Below are 22,500 nucleotides of genomic sequence, written 5' to 3' on the forward strand. Positions count from 1 at the left end.
TCTCATTGGCAAACATGTTCTCCACCACTGGCTGCTCTTTGCCCTCAAGGGTGTCCTTAGTGACAGGAAGAATTGTCTTCCCGGGTTCCATGTTTTGTTTTAGCCTGGGTACGGAAGGAACTGCTAATGCCTAGAGTCACAAGCACTTTGAGGAATATGGTCTGGAAGGGGTTGTTTTCAGAGGGGGGCAGTAGATTATTTCTACGACTTGAAACTTTGGATCATTATTTTAGAGGTAGCACTAACTTTAAGCCAGGAGCAGGAGCCACCATGCAGGTTAGGCTGGGCCATGGCCTCTGTGGTAGTTTGGAGGCTGCTAGGAAGCAGGCCTAATTAACCTGCCTCATGTTTATAGTCTCATTACAAAGTTTTGCTTTTTGTGTTTTTTTTTTAGATTTTATTTATTTGACAGAGAGAGACACAGCAAGAGAGGGAACACAAGCAGGGGGAGTGGGAGAGGGAGAAGCAGGCTTCCCGCAGAGCAGGGAGCCCGATGCGGGGCTCGATCCCAGAACCCTGGGATCATGACCTGAGCCGAAGGCATACGCTTGACTGACCACCCAGGCGCCCCATGCTTTTTGTTTTTAATGGTGGTTTGATTCTTCTCAAAGCAAAACCCTCAGAAACTACCTCATGTCACCAGTAGATCTCCCTACCTAAGCACACATTTTGTCACTTGTCAGTATGGGCACTCAGGACACCTGTGTAGGTACCTAGCCACGGCCACATGGCTGGTGTGGAAATGGCTTCCTAGCTGACATCTTCTCTGCCCAGGTACCTTCTTCAGGGGGGCCTAGCCTGTGCTTTATAGGAAAAGCAGCCAATATTTTTCCTTTGGCTAGCTTTCCTAACTGCCTTGTTTTACCTAGATTCAAATTCCACTCAAAAAGTTAAGACAAAATAAAGTCGGCAACAGTTTTCTGATACTGCATTATGGGAGATATGGTCAAATCCTGTTAGCCCGTGAGAAGAAAAAAAAATTTTTTTTTTTTAAAGATTTTATTTATTTGAGAGAGAGAGAATGAGAGAGAGCACATGAGAGGGGGGAGGGTCAGAGGGAGAAGCAGACTCCCCGCCAAGCAGGGAGCCCGATGCGGGACTCGATCCAGGGACTCCAGGATCATGACCTGAGCCTAAGGCAGTCGCTTAACCAACTGAGCCACCCAGGCGCCCCCATGAGAAGAAAAATTTAAGTCAGAATTCTAATGTACTTAAAAGGTTTGTGTGTCCAAGTCTGGAACAAAAAAAAACTGTCCCTGGGAGAAAAAATTCTAAAAGCTAGGTGGTTGGTTGGTTGTTTTTAATGTTTTTGTTTTAAAAGAAATACTTTATTTCACTATTTTAAAGGAAAACAAAAGTGCCACATAGTTGTGGGATAATGATAGTAAAACCTATTGTAATTAACATCCACAGTTTGTATTTCTTAGTTGCTTCCAAAGTCTGTGCTTTTCAAGTCTTCCCCCGCCCCCGCAATAGAATAACAACCCCCCATGCCCCCACTCCCCCTCCCCTCCCACCAATGGCATAGGAGGGGAAGATGCACTTGCTAGAGTAGAGACATGGCCCAGTGTGGTCTGTGACTCCCAGAGGTGCTCCAAGTTCACTTCTGGGTTTCCCATCATTTCCATCACACACCCTGGGGAACATGTCTGGTTGTTGCTGAGGGGCAGGACCACAACCTGGGTGGGAATGAGATAGTGGTTGACTAGAGGGTAGAGGCACAGCTTCTAATGCTGCTGTCCTCAGAACTGTTTTTAAGACCCAGAGGGTTCCACTGTCGTCATTGAGTTTGTTGCGGGAGTTACTCATTAATAGTCTCTGATAGAAAAAAAAGTAACGTGGAATTATTTTGATTAATTTCAGGCCGAGGGGGCCCAGGACCTTCCCAGAGAGTGCCAAAATCTGGGCGCTCCAGCTCCTTGGATGGAGATCACCATGATGGCTACCACAGAGACGAACCTTTTGGAGGCCCTCCAGGCAGCGGTACTCCTTCCAGAGGGGGCCGGAGTGGCAGTAACTGGGGGAGAGGGAGTAACATGAACTCTGGCCCACCAAGGCGAGGAGCTTCAAGGGGTGGTGGAAGGGGTCGGTAGAAGCTGATTCCCCTGAGGCCTCTCTGGACAGTATTTAAGAACTTCTTTTGGACTTACCAAGACAAACAAAAGGAAACCTGCACCATGTAGCCCTGAACTTTTTCTGGGGCAGCTGAATCCTAGGAGCCCCTAATGAGGTCTTCAAGATGAAGAGACTGCTGCTGGCTACCCAGAGTAGCTGGCCTTATTCTGTCCTGTCCACCCTCACTGCCCTAACTCCCATTGTTTTGTGAAGATAAAAGCTGGAATCTTTTTTTTTTTTTTTAATTGTCACAAGACATGGAGCACCTCCACAAATTTAAGTTCATGTCCGATTGGAAATTTGTTTCTATATGTACAGTTTGTCAGAGAAAAAACATTAAGTTGTTTTTGTATGAATACAGAATGTGATTTACGCAAGAATTAACAGAAAACTAGTTGTGAAATGTCTGCCTTAAGGAAACCCTGTTTCCATTGCATCCAGTGAGCTGAGGGGGTACAATTATTGCTCCTATTTGTGAGCACACTTGATGGGTACCTCTGGGCCACTGAAGTAATTTCATCCATGAACTTTCTGTCTTAAATTCTCATCTACCCATTCTGTCACACTTATTTTTGTAATAGAGTGAGACACTTTGAAACTATAACACAGTTTGAAAGTAGATTCAAAGCCGTAGTTTATACGGAAAATTATACTCTGAAGAAAAACATCTTCTGGCTGTCCAAGTAGGGGTTCTCCCTTGGGTGCATCTCCTGGTAATCATGCCTTAGACTTGAATTCCCTTGTTTCTGATGAGAGGAACCGGACATAAACCAGAAATTAACTATACGCATCACCCTTCTGATTAAATCATGTCACAATTTAAGTTGAGAAGGAATGGACCAAATATCTCCTAAAACAATTCTGCAAAACCTTCTATACCAGTGTTTAAGGCCATGAATAGTTCTAAAGCCAGGAAGTTCCAACAAATTCCTTTAGTTTTAAATAAATGTAACATTTGGCCCAGTTTAGAAGCCAAAAGTTCAGTTTGATAACCCTGTATTTTCTCTACTGACCCTTATTTTGTTTTTGTAAGAAAACTTTTATTATTCAAAGGATACTTCTGTGGCCACCCTAACATCTTTGGCACTGGAGACAGGTTCACCTGGCAAATGTAGTGGTGTTCGAAGTCCCGCAGTTGCTTAAGACAAGGGATGCTGGCATAGTTGGATAGCATATAAAAACCTCTTAATTAGTTCTCAATGTAAAACATTGTAAAAGCAAAGCTGTTTCTGCAGAGTGAGAAAATGTCAACCACACACGCAGCTTTTTAGGGTAGTAAAACCTACAGACTACAAGTGAATCATTTTCACTTTGTTTTGAAATTAATTTATCAGCATGTCAGTATAAACGCATGATTAGGAGGCTCAAGATTGCTTCAAGTTTGCAGAATATTCTTTCTTTATTTGCCCTCCACTGGCACAGCTTAAAAAGAAGTTGTAATGAAATTCTGATTAAGGTAAAATGGGATCCAGGGACCGAACCCATATCGAGATTAGACTTTTTCTAAGATAGATGTGGTAAGAAATTTATCATCTTAACATTTTAGGCCTCAACTTTAAAAACACAGTATCTCAGCAAGCAGATAACCAGATCATATTTTGAGAAAGAATGCCTTTAGAAAAAACCTGAACTCTCTACACTGTAAATTTATTAAATACTTAGAATATTTTAAAACATCACTACCAAAATACATACAAGGTATTGTGCTTTGAATTTTACAAATGGCTAGATTTTTAGTGTTTGAATTTTTGAGAAAATGTTGGGAAAACGATTTAAAAAATATAACAGCATCAACATAAAAATGTACTAAACACTGTAAAATACTCAGTTGTGCAAATTCTAGAGAAATTGAGAACAGAAGCAGTAGTCAATGGCCCAAGTTTTTCCAGTTACAAAAATAAGTCACTCCCTAAAAACAGTACATTTGCTTTTACTACAAACACCCTCTTGGTTGTTCCTCTTGAGGTAGGTAACCCTGTTTACTGATAAGGGAACAAGGCAGTAATTCTTAGAGAATACTGGGGTGGGGGGCCTCATGAAGTTGGGGCAGGGCTTAGGACACTGATCAGGATCTAGGAATATAAATTAAGTGAGGTTGAACAAAGAGGCAATGCTCTATTGCTGCCTGACACACCTGTTTAGGCAACAGTGGAATCCAGTCCCAGAAAATAATTATTTTCAAATTGTGCAATTAGGTGCACAAAAAAGTGGTTCTCAACCTAGCTGAACATGGAATCATCCGGAAAGCTCTAAATAATACTGACGTCTGGGTCCGCCCTCCACTGCTCCAGAGATTCTGACTGAATCGATCTGAGGTTTTGCTCTTCAGGTAATTCCGATGTGAACTAAGAACCACTGACATAGAATCTGAAAAGTCTAAATACATCTATTTTCTAGTTAATGTAGCTACTGACAAAATACGTAGTTTTTTGGACTCATCAGAATATCCAGTCCAAACTTTCTGGCAATACATTAGCATATACAATTAGGTCAGAGACCAAGAGTAAATGCTGAACCTAAAAGGAAACTTGACAGATAAGAAAATCTTACACTGCATTAGAATCAGCCTACAAAATGTAAATTATAGTTTAAAAAGCAGGTAATGGCCTTGTAGAAATCCATGGTTTCCATCAAATATAGAACTTTGGATGTAGAATTCTCTCGTCCAGCAGGAGTCCCCAGCCCAACCAGTTCTGCCCAGGAACTTCTCACAGCACTGAAATGTCCTGCTTCTTGGGGCAGACATTTCCCTTTTTGGTCCACTGCTTTCATGGTCTAATACAGAACCAATCTTCCTTTAATTTTGTAAGGCACCATATTTACAATTTCACTAAAAAAAGGAAAAACCGAGGTAAGCCGTCTTAACTAAAGTACTTATATAAAACCCGGTGGCTAAATTTAGTGTTTAATTTGATACCCTTAAGAATCCACTTATTGAATGAAGAAAAAATTTCTAAAAGCCAAAGAAAACAAAAGCGTATTGTAGCTACGTTACTTCAATCTACCACTGGATTTTTTTAAACGACAAAAGGTAAAACAAGTCTGAGGAAAGTCACAAGAGCAGCTAATTAAAACTGAGGAGCCATTCTTTTTTTTACAGCGCTCAATCTAAAACCACGGTTAACGCAAAAGCAATTTACCATTAAGTTTTTCACAGCATATCACCAAGTCAACATCTCGTTTCATAGCACATGCTACCGAGTAAGGCGGAAAAACGCTGAAACCGAAGACCTTCCGAACCGGCTCGAGTCTCAGTTTTAGAACGGCCGCTCAAAGACGTTGACGGGTTCGCTGGCACAATAACGGAGCAGCCTTTACCCAGCGCGATCGGGAAACCGGCGGGTGCAGTCCTCGGCTCGGTCCGCGATGCGCCCAGGGCTCGCTCCCGGTGGTCTCTCGACGGCGCATTCCGGGGTCCGGGCTCCGCGTCATGTCTGGACAGCGCGTCCTGGTCTGACGGCGCGTGCCCTGGGTTTCTCACACTGGCAGCGCCTTAGCGAGGCCGGTGCCCGGGCCCAGGCGTCCGAGCGCTACGCGCAGCGCCGTGCCTGCGCCCCAGGGCAGAAGCCCGAACAGCACGGTCAGCAGCGCGGCCACCTGCACGCAGGCGCCCAGCGCCGTGAGCAACGTACTGCGCAGCCCGAGGGCCGCGTACAGCGTGGCGCCCAGCGCGACCACGTAGAGCAGCGCGGGCCGCGACGGCGTCTCCTCGCCGCGCAGCAGGCGCCCGCACGCCGCGCTGCCCCGCAGGAGCGTCCCGCCCGCTAGCGCCAGCGCGGAGCCCAGCGACCAGAGCAGCGCGAACTTCCGGGCGCGCAGCAGCAGTACGGGCGCGTAGAGCGCGGCCAGGCCGAAGCAGAGCGCGGCCAGCAGCAGGCACACGCCGCTTGCCGCCAGCCGCTGCGCGCGCGTCACACTAGGCAAGCACACTGGGCCTGTCCCCACCGTTGACTCCGCAGGCCTCCGCGCCCATGTCCAGCGCAGGCCCACGCGGCCCAGCCACGCCCCCGCCGCGGGCTCTTCCGTCTTTTCCGCAGCGAGCAGCGGCTCCGCGGCCGCCAGCCCGCCGGCTTTACCCTGCGCCAGGTACTCCTGCAGCTGGCGGTGGAGGTCCGCCATGCTGGCCGGATCGGCCGCGGGAGGGGAGGGTTGCTGCCCACTTCCGGTTTTCCTCAATCGCTGGCGGAAGCGGCTCGGCCCTCGGCGGCTGCTGGTCGGCTGTGGAGGGAGGGGCGGGGCCTGCGGCCCGTGCGGAAGGGGCGGGGCCGCTCCTCTGCAGACTTGTGGCTCGGCTAGCAGCAGCTGGGTGTGGGGGTTTGCCTGTCTCCTGGGTTTACATTGACCCTCCTGGCGCTCGGCCTTATTCCTGATGGGCGTTGTTACGGCCTGGTTTAGTTATGTCGGCATTAAAAGTTAGTTGGGGGACGGGGTGGGTGTGGCTATAAAAGGTTACAGGAGGGACCCTTGTCGTGGTGATGCAACAGTTCTGTATTTTGAGTTTATGGGTATTGGTGTCCTGGTTGTGATACTGTACTGTAGTTTTGCAAGATGTCGCCATTGGGGGAATCTCTCTATTATTTTTTAAAACTGTATGCTAATTTACAGTTTCTTTCAATAAATTTAATTTTTTAAAAAGTTCAGATTGGCGGGACTTACGTGGTTTCTTTGGAAAGGCTACCGGAGTTGATAAAGGAGGAATTACGCCCCCCCCCCCCCCCCAGCTTGTTTGTTTTCTGTTCCTCGTTTCAGCAAAGGCCTGTCAATATTCTTGACTCCTTCAAGCCGCATGTCCACGACTTGTTGGTGCCCCTGTCTTATATTTTTGATTAACCTTTTTGTGCTCCTGACATCTCTGGGTCCAATGACTCATGGGCAGATCACTGATAACCTTGCCGGCACTCCCAGTCAATTCCTGATATATTCTGAGGTGGCTCCCAGGGATCCTGCTCTTACTCAGAGCCACTTTGGGGTTCTTCACTGGGTCACACCCTGACAGGTCTCCTCCAGGGCTTCTGTGCTCACTTGTTTGGGCCTGGCTAGTTCCTACTCCTGGACATTTAGATGGAGCCACACTTCCAGCTACTTCTGATGTTCTCACCTTTCCCAGTTGTGAAAATTTATGTATCTGTCAGCAACTCAAGCACAGGGTCTCTTTCATGTCCCTTTTCCTAGGACCTGAAAGGACCTGCTGCGAATGCACGAAGCTGTCAATTCCAGTGTAGTAAAGGTGCTTGAAAGGCTTTGTAGATCCTGCCTGAAGCCATCGATTGAAACACCTTTTTTGCTAGACTTTCTAAATGCCTCTTGTGAACTTAAATGTGATGGCACGGGAGTCCTTTTGTAATGTAAAGTGCAATACAGGTAAGTTGTACAGCAGTCTACTGTTGTACAGGTCTTTGGCTTCCTTGCCCCAGAAGACCGTTCCTTCTTTTGTCCTGGGGATGGGAGGCAGTGCCTATCTCTGCAGGCTGTTTCCCGTAATCATCTGTCACCTGGCTTTGGGGGCACTGCCACAGAGAAGCCAGGGTATTTCCTTTTGGCTCTCCTCATTACCTTGGTACTGGCTTCCCCATGACGGCATGACCTGATGCGAGCCAGTGGGCAGGTGACCTTCCTTTGTCCTCTACCCTAGGAAGAGGTAGGTGTTCATGGCTTTCTGCTGTTGTCTCTCTGTGGTTTCTCAGCATTCCTGTTAACCTGTGTAACCACTTTTCCTCATTAAATTCCGTTTAATACTTTCTTCCTGGTTGGATCCTGACGTACAGTGTTCTTTTTCAACGTACATTTCAATTGTTATATCACTTGCGGCACCCTGAAGAGGTAAACTAAGCCAAGCTTGAATTACCAGAAATTGAATTTATTTGGGAATAGTAGGGGAACTACAGTTTGGGAAGTGCAAACTGTAGCAAGCTACAGGTGACTCCCATTGAGGATTTGGGGGGTGGGGAGCTGTATTTATGACAAGGAGTGCAAAAATGGGGGAATTCAGCTAGAGTCCAGATGGTAAGTTCATTAGCCTCTGGATAGGGAGAGATTTTTTTTTTTTTTAAGATTTTAAAAATTTATTTTAGAGCATGTGTGCATGAGTGGGGGAAGGGGCAGAGGGAGAGAGAATCCCAAGCAGACTCCACGCTGAGCTCAGAGCCTGACGTGTGGCTTGATCCCACAACCCTGAGTTCATGACCTGAGCTGAAACCAAGAGTCAGACACTTCACCAGCTGAGCCACCCAGGCACCCCAGGGAGAGATTCTTGGTGGATGTTCATTGGTCAGGAAATAAGTTTCCATCTTCTGTAAATTGAGGATTTACAGGAAATCAGCTTTTCAGTTCTTTAGTTTTCCTGAGGTCACATCCATTTCATATCCTCTGGTTCCATTTTAGATTGAAATTCTTTCACACTTGTAATAATAGTGATCATCCTGATCACTTACCAAGGCAAAACCATTAGGATGGCTACTGTCAAACAAAACACAGACAATAACAAGTGTTGAACGGGAAGTGGAGCAATTATAACCTGCACCGTTGGTAGGAAGATAAGATGGTACAGCTGCTCTGGAAAACAATATGGTCGTTCCTCAAAAAATAAAAAATAAAATTACCGTATGATCCAATAATTCCACTTCTGGGTATATACCCAAAAGAATTGAAAGCAGTGTCTTGAGATACTTGTACACCTGTGTTTATAGCAGCATTATTTTTTAAAAAGTTTTTATTTAACCTCTCCACCCAACATGGGGCTCAAACTCACAACCCTGAGATCAAAAGTTGCATGCTGTTCTGACTGAGCCAGCCATGTGTCCCTATAGCAGTATTATTAACAACAGCTGAGAGGTGAGAGCAACCCAACTGTCCATCTACAGATGAATGGGGAAGCAAAATGTAGTGTATACAGACAATGAAATAATATTCAGTGTTAAAAAGGAAAGAAATTCTAACATACTATAACATGGATGAACCTTGACATTGTGCTAGGTGAAATAGGCCAGTCACAAAATGGCAAATAGTGTAGGATTCCACTTACATGATGTACTTGGAGTCAAATTGATAGAGATAGAAAGAATGGTGGTCCATAAATGATTTACCTGATCATTTATGCAGCTATGAGATGCAAAAGACAGGATTGTTCTGCTCATTGTACAGATGAGGGAAAACTGAAATACCAGGAAGTTAAATAACCTACCTAAGGTCACTCTAGAGTTGGTAGTAGAGCAAGACTAGAGGTTGTGAGATGGGGTTTTAACTCTATGTGCTTCCTGTTACATAAGGAGATCTTCCCTGGGAATAGAACTGTGTAAAACCAGAAAACCTGTTCAGGGTTGGTTCCTATGCTGATAGAAGGACATAATGAAACCATCCCTAGATACCAGCTCCCCTCTAGTTACTGCAGCAAAATTCACTTAAAGAATCTGTAAACCCCAAATCTCCACTTAGCCCTGTTCTTCCCTGAATCCCCCTCATCCCCCTGTGCCAGCAAAATTATTCGCGACCAGGTCACCAAATACTTCTGTTGCCAAGTACAGGAAAATTTCAGTCCCTACCCGCCTTAAACTCCTAGCAGAACATGACACAGTTGCGCACTCCCTGCCCGAAGCCAAACATCGCTTCCGGGACAGCACACGGTACCAGTAGCGGGGCCCCTGCTCTCTGGGTTTGCTCTACATGGGGGTGCCCCAGGCGTCCCTGCTCTTCTGTGGTGCCCTATGTTACAAACCATCTTAGGCAGACCCTTGGGCGGATCCCTCCCACTGTAGTTGATCTCAGTACAATATCAGGTGGATCCCAGCTCCCACCACCCAGAGGGGAAAGGGGCTGGAGCAAGCCTTTTGTTTTATTTTATTTTTTTTTAGACAGGTGGGGGAGGAGTAGAGGGAAAGGGAGAGAGGGAATCTTAAGCAGGCTCCATGCCCAGCGTGGGATCAAGCCACACGTCAGGCTCTGATCAATGAGGAGCTTGATCTCACGACCCTGAGATCATGACCTGAGCCAAAATCAAGAGTCAGGTGCCTGACTGAGTCACCCAGGTGCCCCTAGCCTTTTATTTTATTGAGGACTTCCAACTTGACCTAAGGAAGCAGTACCCTACTTACCAATTCTGATCCCTATCCCAACAGAAACTATTTTTCTCCAGAGCCAGGAAGTTCCAGGTGTTAATCCACGCCGCCTCTGAGGTGTTTTCAAAGTGGCATCTCCCTTCCTTCCCTGTGTTGGCCATCCCTGTTCAGCAAGGTCCTGCTTGACACGAGGCTCAATCCCACGACCCTGAGATCATGACCTGAGCTGAAATCAAGAGTTGGTCGCGGGGTGCCTGGGTGGCTCAGTCGGTTAAGCATCTGCCTTCGGTTCAGGTCATGATCTCGGGGTCCTGGGATCGAGTCCCACATCGGGCTCCCTGCTCAGCGGGGAGTCTGTTTCTCCCTCTCCCCCTGCTCTTCTCTCTCTCTCTGTCTCTGTCAAATAAAATCTTAAAAAAAAAAAAAAAAGAGTTGAGCCACCCAAGCACCCCTAAAAATTAAATTTCAAATTCCCTATGTGGCATTCTAGGCCTGCCCCTCTAGGCCCCAGCAGTTCTCACCCTAAGCTTTGGGGATCTCTCTGGGACCACTGGGCCCTAGCAGCTGGGTGACTCTGCTCTTCTGTGGCTTTGCTAATGCAGGGCCTTCCCTTGGGCTGATCTCCTCCTCACACCCACACACATCTGCCCTCCCCTCCCCTCCTGAGTTCCCCCTGCTTTGGGGTCACCCCTTCATAGTCCACACAGCACAGTGGTTCCTTGTGGACCGACTGTGACACCTCCAAAGCCTTGAGTTTCCTTTTTCATTTATTAAAAACAATACCTGACTGGGGGCACCTGGGTGGCTCAGTCGGTTAAGCATCTGTCTTCGGCTTGGGTCGTGATCCCAGGGTACTGGGATGGAGCCCCGCATCAGGCTCCCTGCTCAAAAAACAAACAAACAAAAAAACCAAAAACAATACCTGACTGCTTACATGCTTATGATCGTCTCAAGTCTTATTTCTTCACATCCCTGCTTCATGGCCCCCAACACTCTGTCCAGGTTGTGTTGGATTTTCTGGTGAACTTGCGTTGGTTAGGCACAAGGCTTTGTAACACAGGGGAGTGCATTGCATAGAGGGTTCCACAATGTCACTGGGCCACACCATCACCTCCAGGTCACTGTTCAGAGCCAAGGGCCTGGCCCAGCTCACCTCCCCCAGGCAGGGGGGCAGAGGACTTGCCAGTCCATCCTGTGGCTGGCAGCTGGGGACAGCAGAGCCTCTAGGAGCGTGTTGTCCCATAGACCCTTTTGATGTAATTGTGGAAATGCTCCGGACCTGTGCTAATTCCAGAGCCACTAAACCCCATGTAGCTCCGAGTGCCTGGAAGACCGCTGATGAGACTGATGAACTGAATTTTTAATCTTAATTAATTCATTATTTATAATATTGTGTTATGACTTACACATATTTTTGTGATAATACATAAAATATAATATTTTGTAATTTGTTTTAATTCATATCTAGTTATATGAATATGATCATACTATATTTATAGTAGCTACATGTGGCCGATGGCTGCTGTATTGGATAGGGCAGCTTGGAGCATGCTGGAAACGCGGGGGGCATTTTGGTCATCATCATGACCTGGCATTGCTACTGGCGTTGGTGGGTATTGGTGAAAGGCAGAATGACTGGCTGGGACAGCTTGCTCTCCCACAAGGGGGCTCTAGCTGAGCATCCCATCTGAGGGCACTGAGCGCTTAGCTCTGCAGACCCTGTGGCCTGCCCCCAGCACGGGGGCTGCTTTAATAGGGACCCTCCCTTTGGTGTGTCTCCTTAAGCTTCCTGGGGGAAGCCAAGGAAACAGGCCATCTCACACAGGAGCTCCCTCAGTCAGTGCGTAACTGAAGGACTCATCATGGGATTTCTCATGGTTCGGCAAAGCCTTGTGCTGTTTGGCCTGCTTAACCTAAGGGTGTCTGTGCTGTTGCCTGTTGGGGGCTGGGGGTGAGGGGCGGTGGCCCTTGGGCACTGGTGCCCTTGTTTGGGGACCTGGGGGCAGTGAGGCAGGCACTGCCTACTCCCAGAGGGGGGCTGAGGGGAACTACACAAGCTCAGCTGGGGAGGCCTTTCTATGGGCCAAACAGTGAACATAGCAGATCTTGTGTGTTGAACTTGCTCTTTTTAAAAGTACGCATTGTCAGGGGCACCTGGGTGGCTCAGTAGGTTAAGTGTCTGCCTTTGGCTCAGGTCATGATCCCGGGGTCCTTGGAATTGAGTCCCATGTTGGGCTCCTTGCTCAGCAGGGAGCCTGCATCTCTGTCTGCCTGCCTCTCTCTCTCTGAGAAATAAATAAAATCTTTTTAAAAAAATGAAAGTACACATTGTCTTTTTATTTTGCAATGTTATTAAAATTTTTTTCAAAAACTTACACATTTTACATTTTTTATATACAGCAAATATGTTCAGCAGAAAATTCATCAGTTTATCTACAAAATAGTTTATGAAAATGTCCATTTCTCTAAAATGTCACCAATACTAGGTATTATCATTCTTTTAAGTTTTGACAATCTGATAGTCATTCAAAAAATACTTACTGAGAGCCTACTATTAGAGTGCAGTCTTTATTCTAAGTTCTGAGAATTAATAATCATCATATAAACAGTCTTTGCCTTCAAGGAACTTACATTCTAGTAGAGAGAAGCTGTTAATAAACAAATAGAAAGGGGCACGTGGGTGGCTCAGTCGTTAAGCATCTGCCTTCGGCTCAGGTCATGATCCCAGGGTCCTGGGATCGGGCCCCGCATCAGGCTCCCTGCTCTGCGGGAGGCCTGCTTCTCCCTCTCCCATTCCCCCCTGCTTGTGTTCCCTCTCTTGCTGTCTCTCTTTCTGTCAAATAAATAAGATCTTTATAAAAAACAAATAGAAAATTTATAATATGTTAGATAATACATATAGTATGTTAGAAGTTGGTTTCGCTATGAAGAAAAATGAAACAGGAAATAGACATTAGGGAGTGTGGTGTTAGTGGTGGGACCTTTCCACTAAAAATGGTATCCCATACTTCTTTTTTTCCTAAAGATTTATTTATTTATTTATTTATTTATTTATTTATAGATTTTATTTATTTATCAGAGAGAGAGAGCACAAGCAGGGGGAGCGGCAGAGGGAGAAGCAGGCTCTCCGCTGACCAAGGAGCCGGATGCGGGACTCGATCCCAGGACCTGAGCCAAAGGCAGACACTTAACTGACTGAGCCACCCAGGCATCCCAAGATTGATTGATTTATTTTAGAGAGAGAACAGAAGACAGAGTACATGAGCTGGGGGAGGGGCAGAGGGAGAGGGAGAAGCAGACTTCCCGCTTAGTATGGGGCCTGACGAGGGACTTGATCCTAGGACCCTGAGATCATGACCTGAGCCGAAATCAACAGTTGGATGCTTAACCCATTGAGCCACCTAAAAACGCCCCTCCCACACACTTCTTTATATATATTCGTTTTATTGCTTATTATGTCCGTATGTTCATTGGGCCTTTCCTCTTTTTAAAAATTATTATTGAAGTATAATTCACATACAATGTTCTATTAGTTTCAGGTGTACAACATACTGATTCGACAATTCTATCCGTTACTCAGTGCTCAACATGGTACCATCTGTCACCATACAACGCTATTGCAATACTATTGAGTATATTCCCTATGTTGTACTTTTCATCTCCATGACTTACTAATTCTATAACTGAAAGTTTATGCCTTTTAATTCCCTTTATCTCTTTCACCTATCCCCTCATCCACTGCCCCTCTGGTAACCATCAGTTTGTTCTCTGTATTTTAAGAGTCTGTTTGTGTGTTGGTTTGTTGGTTGGTTTTCTTTTCTAGATTCCACATATAAGTGAAATCATATGGTATTTATCTTTCTCTGATTTATTTCACTTAGCATAATACCCTCTGGGTCCATCCGTGTGTTGCAAAAGGCAAGATTTCATTCTTTTTTAATGGCTGAGTAATATTCCATTGTATATATATATACCACATCTTTATCCATTCATTTGTTGGTAGACACTTGGGTTGCTTCCATATTGTGGCTATTGTAAATGATCCTGAAGTAAACATAAGAGTGCATATAGGTTTTCAAATTAGTGTTTTTGTTTTCTTTTGGTAAATACCTGTTCGTGGCATTACTGGATCACACGGTATTTCTATTTTTAATTTTTTGAAGAACCTCCATACTGTTTTCCACAGCAGTGCAACCAGTTTACATTCCCAACAACACTGCACAAAAGTTCCCTTTTTTCCACATCCTTGCCAACATTTGTTATTTCTTGTTTTTTTTCTTTTCTTTTTTTTATATTCGCCATTCTGACAGGTGTGAGGTAGTATCTCATTGTAGTTTTGGTTTGTGTTTCCCTGCTGCTTAGTGATACTGAGCATCTTTTCATGTGTCTGTTGGCCATCTGTATGTCTTCTTTGGAAAAATGTCTATTCAGGTCCTCTGCCCATTTTTTTTTTAAAGATTTATTTATTTATTTGAGAGAGAGCACAGTGGAGAGGGGCAGAGGGAGAAGTAGTCTAGCAGACTCCGGGCTGAGTGGGGAACCCCATGAGGGGCTAGATCTCATGACCCTGAGATCAGACCTGAACCGAAACCAAGAGTCAGATGCTTAACCGACTGCACCACCCAGGTGCCCCCCCTGCTTATTTTTTATTCAGATTGTGTGTTTTTTTGGTGTTGAGTCATACAAGTTCTTTATATATTTTGGATATTAACCTCTTATAGGATATACAATTTGAAAATATCTTCTCCCATTCAGTAGTTTGCCTTTTCATTTTGCTGATGGTTTCCTTCACTGTGCAAAAGCTTTTTATTTTGTTTATAGTTATTTTTTCTTTTGTTTCCCTTGCTTGAAGACAAATATTCATAAATATGTTGGTAAGGCTGATGTCCAAGAGATTACTGCCTCTGTTTTCTTTTAGGAGTTTTATGGTCTCACATTTCAGTCTTTTTTTTTTTTTTTTCTTTCAGATCACATTTCGGTCTTTAATTCATTTTGAGTTTATTTTTGTGTATGGTGTAAAAAGTGGTCCAGTTTCATTTTTTTGCATGTAGCTGTCCAGTCTTCCCAACACCATTTATTGAAAAGACTGATATTACCCCATTGTATATTCTTGCCTCCTTTGTTATAGATTAATTGACCATATAAGCGTGGGTTTATTTCTGGACTCTATTCTGTTCCATCCATCTATGTTGTGTTTTTGTGCCAGTACCAAACTGTTTTGGTTACTGTAGCTCTGTAGTATCTCTTGAAATCTGGGATTGTGATGCCTCCAGGTTTATCTTTCTCAAGATTGCTTTCACTATTTGGGGTCTTTTGGGGTTTCCATACCAATTTTAGGATTATTTGTTCTAGTTCTGTTAAAAATGCTATTGGTATTTTGGTAGGGATTGCGTTGGATCTATGGATTGCTTTGGGTAATATGGACATTTTAACAATATTTGTTCTTCCAACCCATGAACATGGAATGCCTTTCCATTTGTTTGGTCATCTTTAATTTCTTTCACTGATGTCTTAAAAGTTTTCAGAGGAGAAGTCTTTCACATTCTTGGTTAAATTTATTCCCAGATATTTTATATTGTTATTTTTAGGTATTTTATTCTTTTGGGTGCAATTGTAAATTGATTGTTTTCTTAATTTCTCTTTCTGCTACTTCATTATGAGTGTATAGAAATGCAATAGATTTCGATATATTAATTTTGTATCCTGCAACCTTATTGAATTCATTTATCAGTTCTAATAGTTTTTTGGTGGAGTCTTCAGAGTTTTCTATATGTAGTATCATGTGATCTACAAATAGTGATAGTTTTACTTCCTCCTTGCCAATTTGGATGCCTTTATTTTTCTTGTCTGATCACTGCAGCTAGGTCTACATTTACTTTTTTTTTTTTTTAATCTAAAGCTGTTACTATTTTAGCATTTAACATTTTATTCTAAGGTAAATAAAATTTATTTGTATTATACATATATACACATATATATGTATATGTATATATTTATATTTGTTTTTAAAGATTTTATTTATTTAGGGACGCCTGGTAGCAGCAGAGGGAGAGGGAGAAGCAGGTTCCCCGCTGAGCAGGGAGCCCGATGCGGGACTCGATCCCAGGACCCCGGGATCCTGACCTGAGCCGAAGGCAGATGCTCAACCAACTGACCAACCAGGTGCCCCTATTTTTTAATATTTTCAGATGGATATTTGGCTTAAAAATAGATTAGAAGACTTGCTTTTTCAGTCCACAGTTGCACCATCTACATCTAAAGAGGCTGAAAAAAACGAAACTGACATGTCACAGAGTTTTCGGACTCATGAAAGAGAGGGATTGACTCCATAGAACTGGGTAACACTATAAATTAGCAATGAAAATATGACAAGAGCGGAAGATATGAAGCTGACCTAGATGCATGCCACATTGAACTTTATCTGTGCCCCATGCTCCTGGAAATCAGTGACAATTGAGAATCCCCTCCCCCTCCCACACTTCATGTCTGGTAAAAGACCACCCTGTCCTCACATATTCTCAGACAGGACTCACCTCCACTGCTCATCCCTCATGACCCTTTGTCTACCTGCCTCTATAAAACACCAGACTCCTTCCTTTTTGAGATATTCCTCATTAATGAACATTCTTCCTAGGGCTTGACTTGTATAGGAGCAAAGCTTGTGGTGGGATCCCTGCTTACCTCACCCATGTGATGCACTGTTCTCTTCCTGGCTGGTGATCTGAGACCAATGCTATGTCAGACTTCTGGTCCTGCACCTTGGACTCTTGTCAATCAATAGCATGGTAAGGATTCTGTTTTGATTCTTTTTGAGTGCTCACTTGATTTCTGGAGCTGGCTTCTTTTGGTTTCATGGTCTGACCATTTAGGTTACAGAGATCTTGTCTTTGTTGTGTAAAAGATGATAGTGAATCTTGTTTGTTACTGTTTTCTGTTTGTCTACTTTGAGCTGAAATCAGTTAAGGATTCAAACCCACTGGGAAGAGAACAGTTCTTGACATGGAGCAGTGAATTCTGTTAACCTGTGTTTACTGTTGACCAGGGCTGAAATTTTAGAAATGGAGCTATAAGCAATCTGTCTGTGTCAGTCTGCATGTTGATGTATGTCTCTGTGATTCAGAAAGGCCTTTATTTCTCATTGTGTGAGTGTGTGATATTTTTCTACCTCATGATGGTATTGCCAAATTAGATTATAAAATCACCTAAATTAAAGGAGCTTTGTTCTGATTGGCTTAGAGATAAATAAGCACCTTATATAAATGGGATATTGTTAAGGATTCCTAGAAGTTAAGGAAACTGAATTTTTAATACTTTCAAAGAGCAAAAAGTGAGAAAAAAATTTATAGAAATTAACTCAGAAATATTTAAAGAACAAGTTCACACTATTTAGGCAAATGAGGTGAGTTTAATATTTTTAAACTAATTTAGTATTTTTGGTTTAATAAAAAACATCTGTGTCTTCTCTGTGCATTAAGTGTTATACAAGATTATATTTTTTATCTACTTGGGTATATTCTTTCTAAGCTTATGCATATTTGGTGATCAAATAAGCTAACATTATTTATACTACCTGTTTAAGATTATGAAACATATATGTTTGTATTTAACCAAGTGAGATTATCGTTATGACAAACTTTATTTCAACAGTAATTGTGTTTCCTGGTATGTCCACGTGAAGATAATTGCCAAGATGTTTGTGTAATTTAAATCCTTGGAGTTATACTACACTGGGTTAATTAATGGCCATTCACTAGATAGATACCTGGATCATCTCCAAGTCAGAGAATGCTGAATCATTGGCTACTAGGCATAATTTAAATTTTACATTCTTCTGCTTCTTATTTGTATTTGCTCCAGAGGGCCATGTCTTTGGACCTGTAACAAACATGCTCATTTCAGCCACTTTGAGAAGTGTGTAAAGGAGGTGTGAGGCTGTTCGTGAGTTCTTCTAGTCCGTCTGTGGCAAAGTGCTGGTGCGTGACAGACAGCACAGTGATCCCCCCCGTCTACTATCTCTGTGAACCGGAAGTTAGCTACTTTGGTTAAAATGATCACTAGTATGTGGTTTTCATTACACGTAAGAGAAAGAGTTTTGGAGAAACACAACGAAGCGTAAATTTCTGTTTCTCAAGGAAAACAGTAGTTTTGTCCCAAAGAAGTGGTGTGGTTCTCCATCCCCTTTCTGCACTCTTCAAGCTTATTGAAGACCCCAGAAGCTTTCTTTGTGGTTCTAACTATTGATATTTACTATATTGGCAATTGAAACCAAGAAAACCTTCAAGTGCTTACTTACTGATTCATCTGGCGATAGGAACAATGAACACACTTCATGTTAAGAACATCTCAATAATGTTATAAAACTAGTTCTGACCATGAGGACTCCCTATGCTATGGTCTGAATGTGTCCCCCCAACATTCCTACATTGAAATCCTAATCTCCAAAAATGGTGATATTAGGACATAGGGCTTTGGGAGGTGGGTAAGTCATGAATGGGGTTAGTGCTCTTATAAAAGAGACTCCAGTGGTTTTATTCTTTTTTACAGATTTATTTATTTCTTTGAGAGAGAGAGAGAGAAAGGGGGAGGGGTAGAGGAAAGGGAGAGAATCCTCAGGCAGACTCCCCATTGAGTGTGGAGCCTGATGCAGGGCCCTGAGATTATGACCTGAGCCAAAACCAAGAGCTGGACCCTTAACTGACTGAGCCACTCAGGCGCCTCTTTCTTTCTTTCTTCCTTTCTTTCTTCCTTTCTTTCTTTCTTTCTTTCTTTCTTTCTTTCTTTCTTTCTTTCTTTCTTTCTTTCTTTCTTTCTTTCTTTCTTCTTTCCCTTTCTTTTCTTTCCCTTTCTTTCTTTCTTTCTTTCTTTCTTTCTTTCTTTCTTTCTTTCTTTCTTTTTTTTCTTTCCTTTCTTTCTTTCCTTTCTCTCTCTCTCTCTCTCCCTCCCTCCCTCCCTCCCTTCCTTCCTTTCTTTCCTTCCTTTCTTCTTTCTTTCTTTTTTTTTAATTGAAGTATAATTAACGTACAGGGTTATATTAGTTTCAGGTGTACCATATAGTGATTCAACAATTCTATACATTACTCAGTGCTCATCACGGTAAGTGTACTCTTTGTTCCCTTCCCCTATTTCTCGCATCCCCCCCGCCATATTCACATATATACATATATATTTGAGGACTGAAAAAAACACTAAAATAAAAGTTTTCTCTTAGTGTTGTGATGTTAAAAGATAAATAAAATAAAATAGGCTCTGGGGAGATTCCCTAGCCCCTGGCACCATATGAGGATAGGGAAGTCTGTGACCCAGAAGGGGGCCCCCACCCTACCATGCTGGCATCCTGATCTCAGATTTCCTGTCTCTAGAACTGTGAAAAATAGATGTCTGTTGCTTATAAGCCACTCAGTCCATGGTATTTTGTTATAGCAGCCTGAACAGATAGCCTGAGATTGGTCTAAAGTGTCTGTTTGTTCCAGAATATAAAAGAGTGAAATGAAAGACAAAATTTGGAAATGAATTGTACCTATTTTTATAATACTCAAGTTTGAAAAATTAAAATCTTAGCAAAGTTTTCTCACTTTGATGGGCTTGTTGCCTTTTTTTACTGTTTATGCCCTCATCTACAAAATACAGGATTATTTATTCTGTTATTTAATGTACCTAGGCAACAAAAAGGATTTATCTCACCAGAATAGCCTTCTCTGGCTTATACTGACTATTATGTCTTTGATTATTTGGGAAAACAAAGTTTCTCATTTAGGAATGTGGGCCAAGGTTCTTTGCAATCATATTATCTTGAAGGTTTATTTCTAAAAATGTTTTAATGTTTTATTTTCACTCTAAAATGAATAGCCAAATATTGTTTCTCAGGCACCCCATGATTTGATTCCTATCTTAAGTATTTAAATCTGATAACTCTGATTTTTGCCTTCCCAATATTGAATGCTAAGGATAAAAATAAATAAGATAAAATTTCCAAAGTCTCACCTGGAATGTTCTATCTGGGAATTATGCTCCATCAGGGTATCTTCTGTGCCTAAACTTGTCTTTGAATTTCCTAGAGGATACCTAGAAAACCACAAAACATTTGTTCTTACCTATTCTTCTTTGAAAATAGGGTTAATTATGTATATAATTATTTTGTCTATATAATGAACTCATTTTTCTTTTAAGTTATCTGCAACTTATAACAACTTAGTAGATTATGATTTTACAAATAGAAATCTACCATTTGTAAATGACATCTTTTTTTTCCTACCTGACCCCTCCAGATTTGAAACTCTTCCTGAGTGCTCTTATTTTCTTAGCAATGTAAGTTATTGTCATAAATTCAGTAATAATCTGTCCTCGTTAACAGGAAGTAATTGGAAACAGTGGCTATGGACCCAAAGTGTTGCCTGGAATACCATATTTGAAAATGATGATCATCTAATCAGACATGACCAGACACTTTTAAGAAGCTAAGGTTGACTTCGTGGAGCCCGTGCTTACAAAACTCTGTTTGGAACACTGGCCTCGTTCTTGGCTTACAGGTCTCCTGGCCTTGTAGGTGAGTAAGGAAGGTCATCTCTTGGCAGGCCCAAGAGCTTTAGGATATTTTGGGAACCTTGAAAAGAGAAGAATTCCCTCAACTCTGTGGGTATTGGCAGATTCTTTGCTTGGTTTCCTAGCTTCAGGAAGCTTTTATTTTATTTTTAAATTTTTATTATTATTATTTTTTTAAGTAGGCGCCACACCCAGTGTGGAGCCCAATGCAGAGCTTGAACTCGCGACTCTGAGATCAAGACCTGAGCTGAGATCAAGAGTCAGTCACTTAACTGACTGAGCCACCCAGGCGCCCCTTTATTTTTATTCTTTTTAAAAGAATATTTATTTATTTGAGAGATAATGACAGAGACAGTGAGAGAGAGCACAAATGAGGAGGAGAGGGATAAGCAGGGAGCCCAACACAGGGCTCGATCATGACCTGAGCTGAAGGCAGACGCTTAACCGACTGAGCCACCCAGGCGCCCACCTCTGTTTTTATTCTTTCTTTTTTTTTAAATAAGAAGTTTATTTAAACAAGACATTTGACTTGAAGGGAAAGCTGTCTAGGATTCATTTCTTTTAGAGTAATTTATCCCTACTTAAACATAGATAGCCCTACATGTAACAGCTATGTACAAAAAAGTTATCAAATTGTCCTTGGTTTTACAATGATAAATGTAAAACATTAAAATTCTCCAACCAAACAAGGTATGCAAGGGTTTTTATGTTGTTTGTTTTTATTAAATAGTGAGAGCAAAATAGCTTAGTGGAATATAAAGATAAGAGCTGACTGAGCATGCCACTAATGGAGAGAAGGGGCTGTTTTCACAGAACCAGTATTTTCCCCATCCCATCTCCTTTTGAGGTGGATCCAAACATACCATTAGCCATTTAGATTAAAAAAATATGCAGTATGCTTGTGCACACACACAGTTACTCTATGTACAATAAAGGAATGGGAAAGGGGAAAATGAAAGAATCGAGAAAATGCTACTGTAGTGGTCAGGATGTGGTGGGACCAGATTGTGGTTTTCTCGTTGAGAATGTCTTCTTGGTCTGGAGGAACAGAGGTCTGGAGTGAAATAGCAGGTTCCTTTTTTAGTGGACACCTCTGTCTGCTGCTGGAACACATCAACTGCATCTTCATCGTCCATCTCCCGCTGTGCAGCTGTGTCTGTTTCATTGACTGGCTGCCCATCAAATTGGAATCTGATCTGCCTCACTGACAAACCCTGTCATTCACAATAGGCTTTCATCAGTTTACTAAGTGGTGTCTCCCTCTTAATCTTAAACTGCACCACAGAACCATCCTGCCCTGCCACCTTCAAATTAATATGATCATTGTTCTCAATCTTGACTCCCTGGGCTTTTTGTCAGCCATGGTGAGCGCCGCAGTCTCCTCAGCTGCTGCTTCACAAAAGAGGTACCAGGTCTGCACTGAATGAGCACACCAAGAAGCTTTTAAAAGCATGACCTGAGGTTTCTTATGGAAAACTGACAGCAGAGCAAACTCAGGAAGGCCTGTGGTAAATGACCATCCATTTTTTTTTTTTAAGATTTTATTTATTTGAGAGAGAGAAAGAGAGAGAGTGTGTGAGTAGGGGGAGGAGCAGAGGAGGAGGGAGAAGGAGGGAAAAGAATTTCAAGCAGACTCCAAGCTGAGCTTGGAGGCCTACACGGGGCTTGATCTCATGACCCTGAGATCATGACCTGAGCCGAAACCAAGAGTCGGACGCTTAACCAGCTGATCCACCCAGGCGCCCCTAAATGACCATTCTTGCTGCACCTGTGAAAGTAACCAGGTCAAATCTAA

The 22,500-nt window shown here is 42.9% G+C and overlaps 2 protein-coding genes across 4 annotated transcripts in view; one reads left to right on the forward strand and one right to left on the reverse strand.

Moving 5' to 3' along the window:
- The window catches only part of WDR33 (WD repeat domain 33), a 156,530-nt gene extending 151,301 nt beyond the window's left edge, over positions 1-5,229 (forward strand). For all 3 annotated transcript variants that reach the window (XM_064586364.1, XM_064586363.1, XM_064586362.1), the window contains one exon: positions 1,864-5,229. In XM_064586364.1, coding sequence (XP_064442434.1) covers positions 1,864-2,093 — 230 coding nt within the window. In that variant the 3' untranslated portion in view covers positions 2,094-5,229. The remainder of the gene's footprint in view (positions 1-1,863) is intronic.
- Positions 3,490-6,334, reverse strand: SFT2D3 (SFT2 domain containing 3). The gene has a single exon (XM_045869085.3). The coding sequence runs from the start codon at positions 6,232-6,234 to the stop codon at positions 5,593-5,595; it is 642 nt and encodes a 213-aa protein (XP_045725041.1). The 5' UTR covers positions 6,235-6,334; the 3' UTR covers positions 3,490-5,592.
- Between the last annotated feature and the right edge of the window lie 16,166 nt (positions 6,335-22,500).

The sequence above is a fragment of the Mirounga angustirostris genome, unplaced genomic scaffold (genome assembly GCF_029215605.1).
Source record: "Mirounga angustirostris isolate CCGP_5_RB_7025 unplaced genomic scaffold, mMirAng1.0.hap1 SCAF_3, whole genome shotgun sequence".
NCBI lineage: Eukaryota > Metazoa > Chordata > Mammalia > Carnivora > Phocidae > Mirounga > Mirounga angustirostris.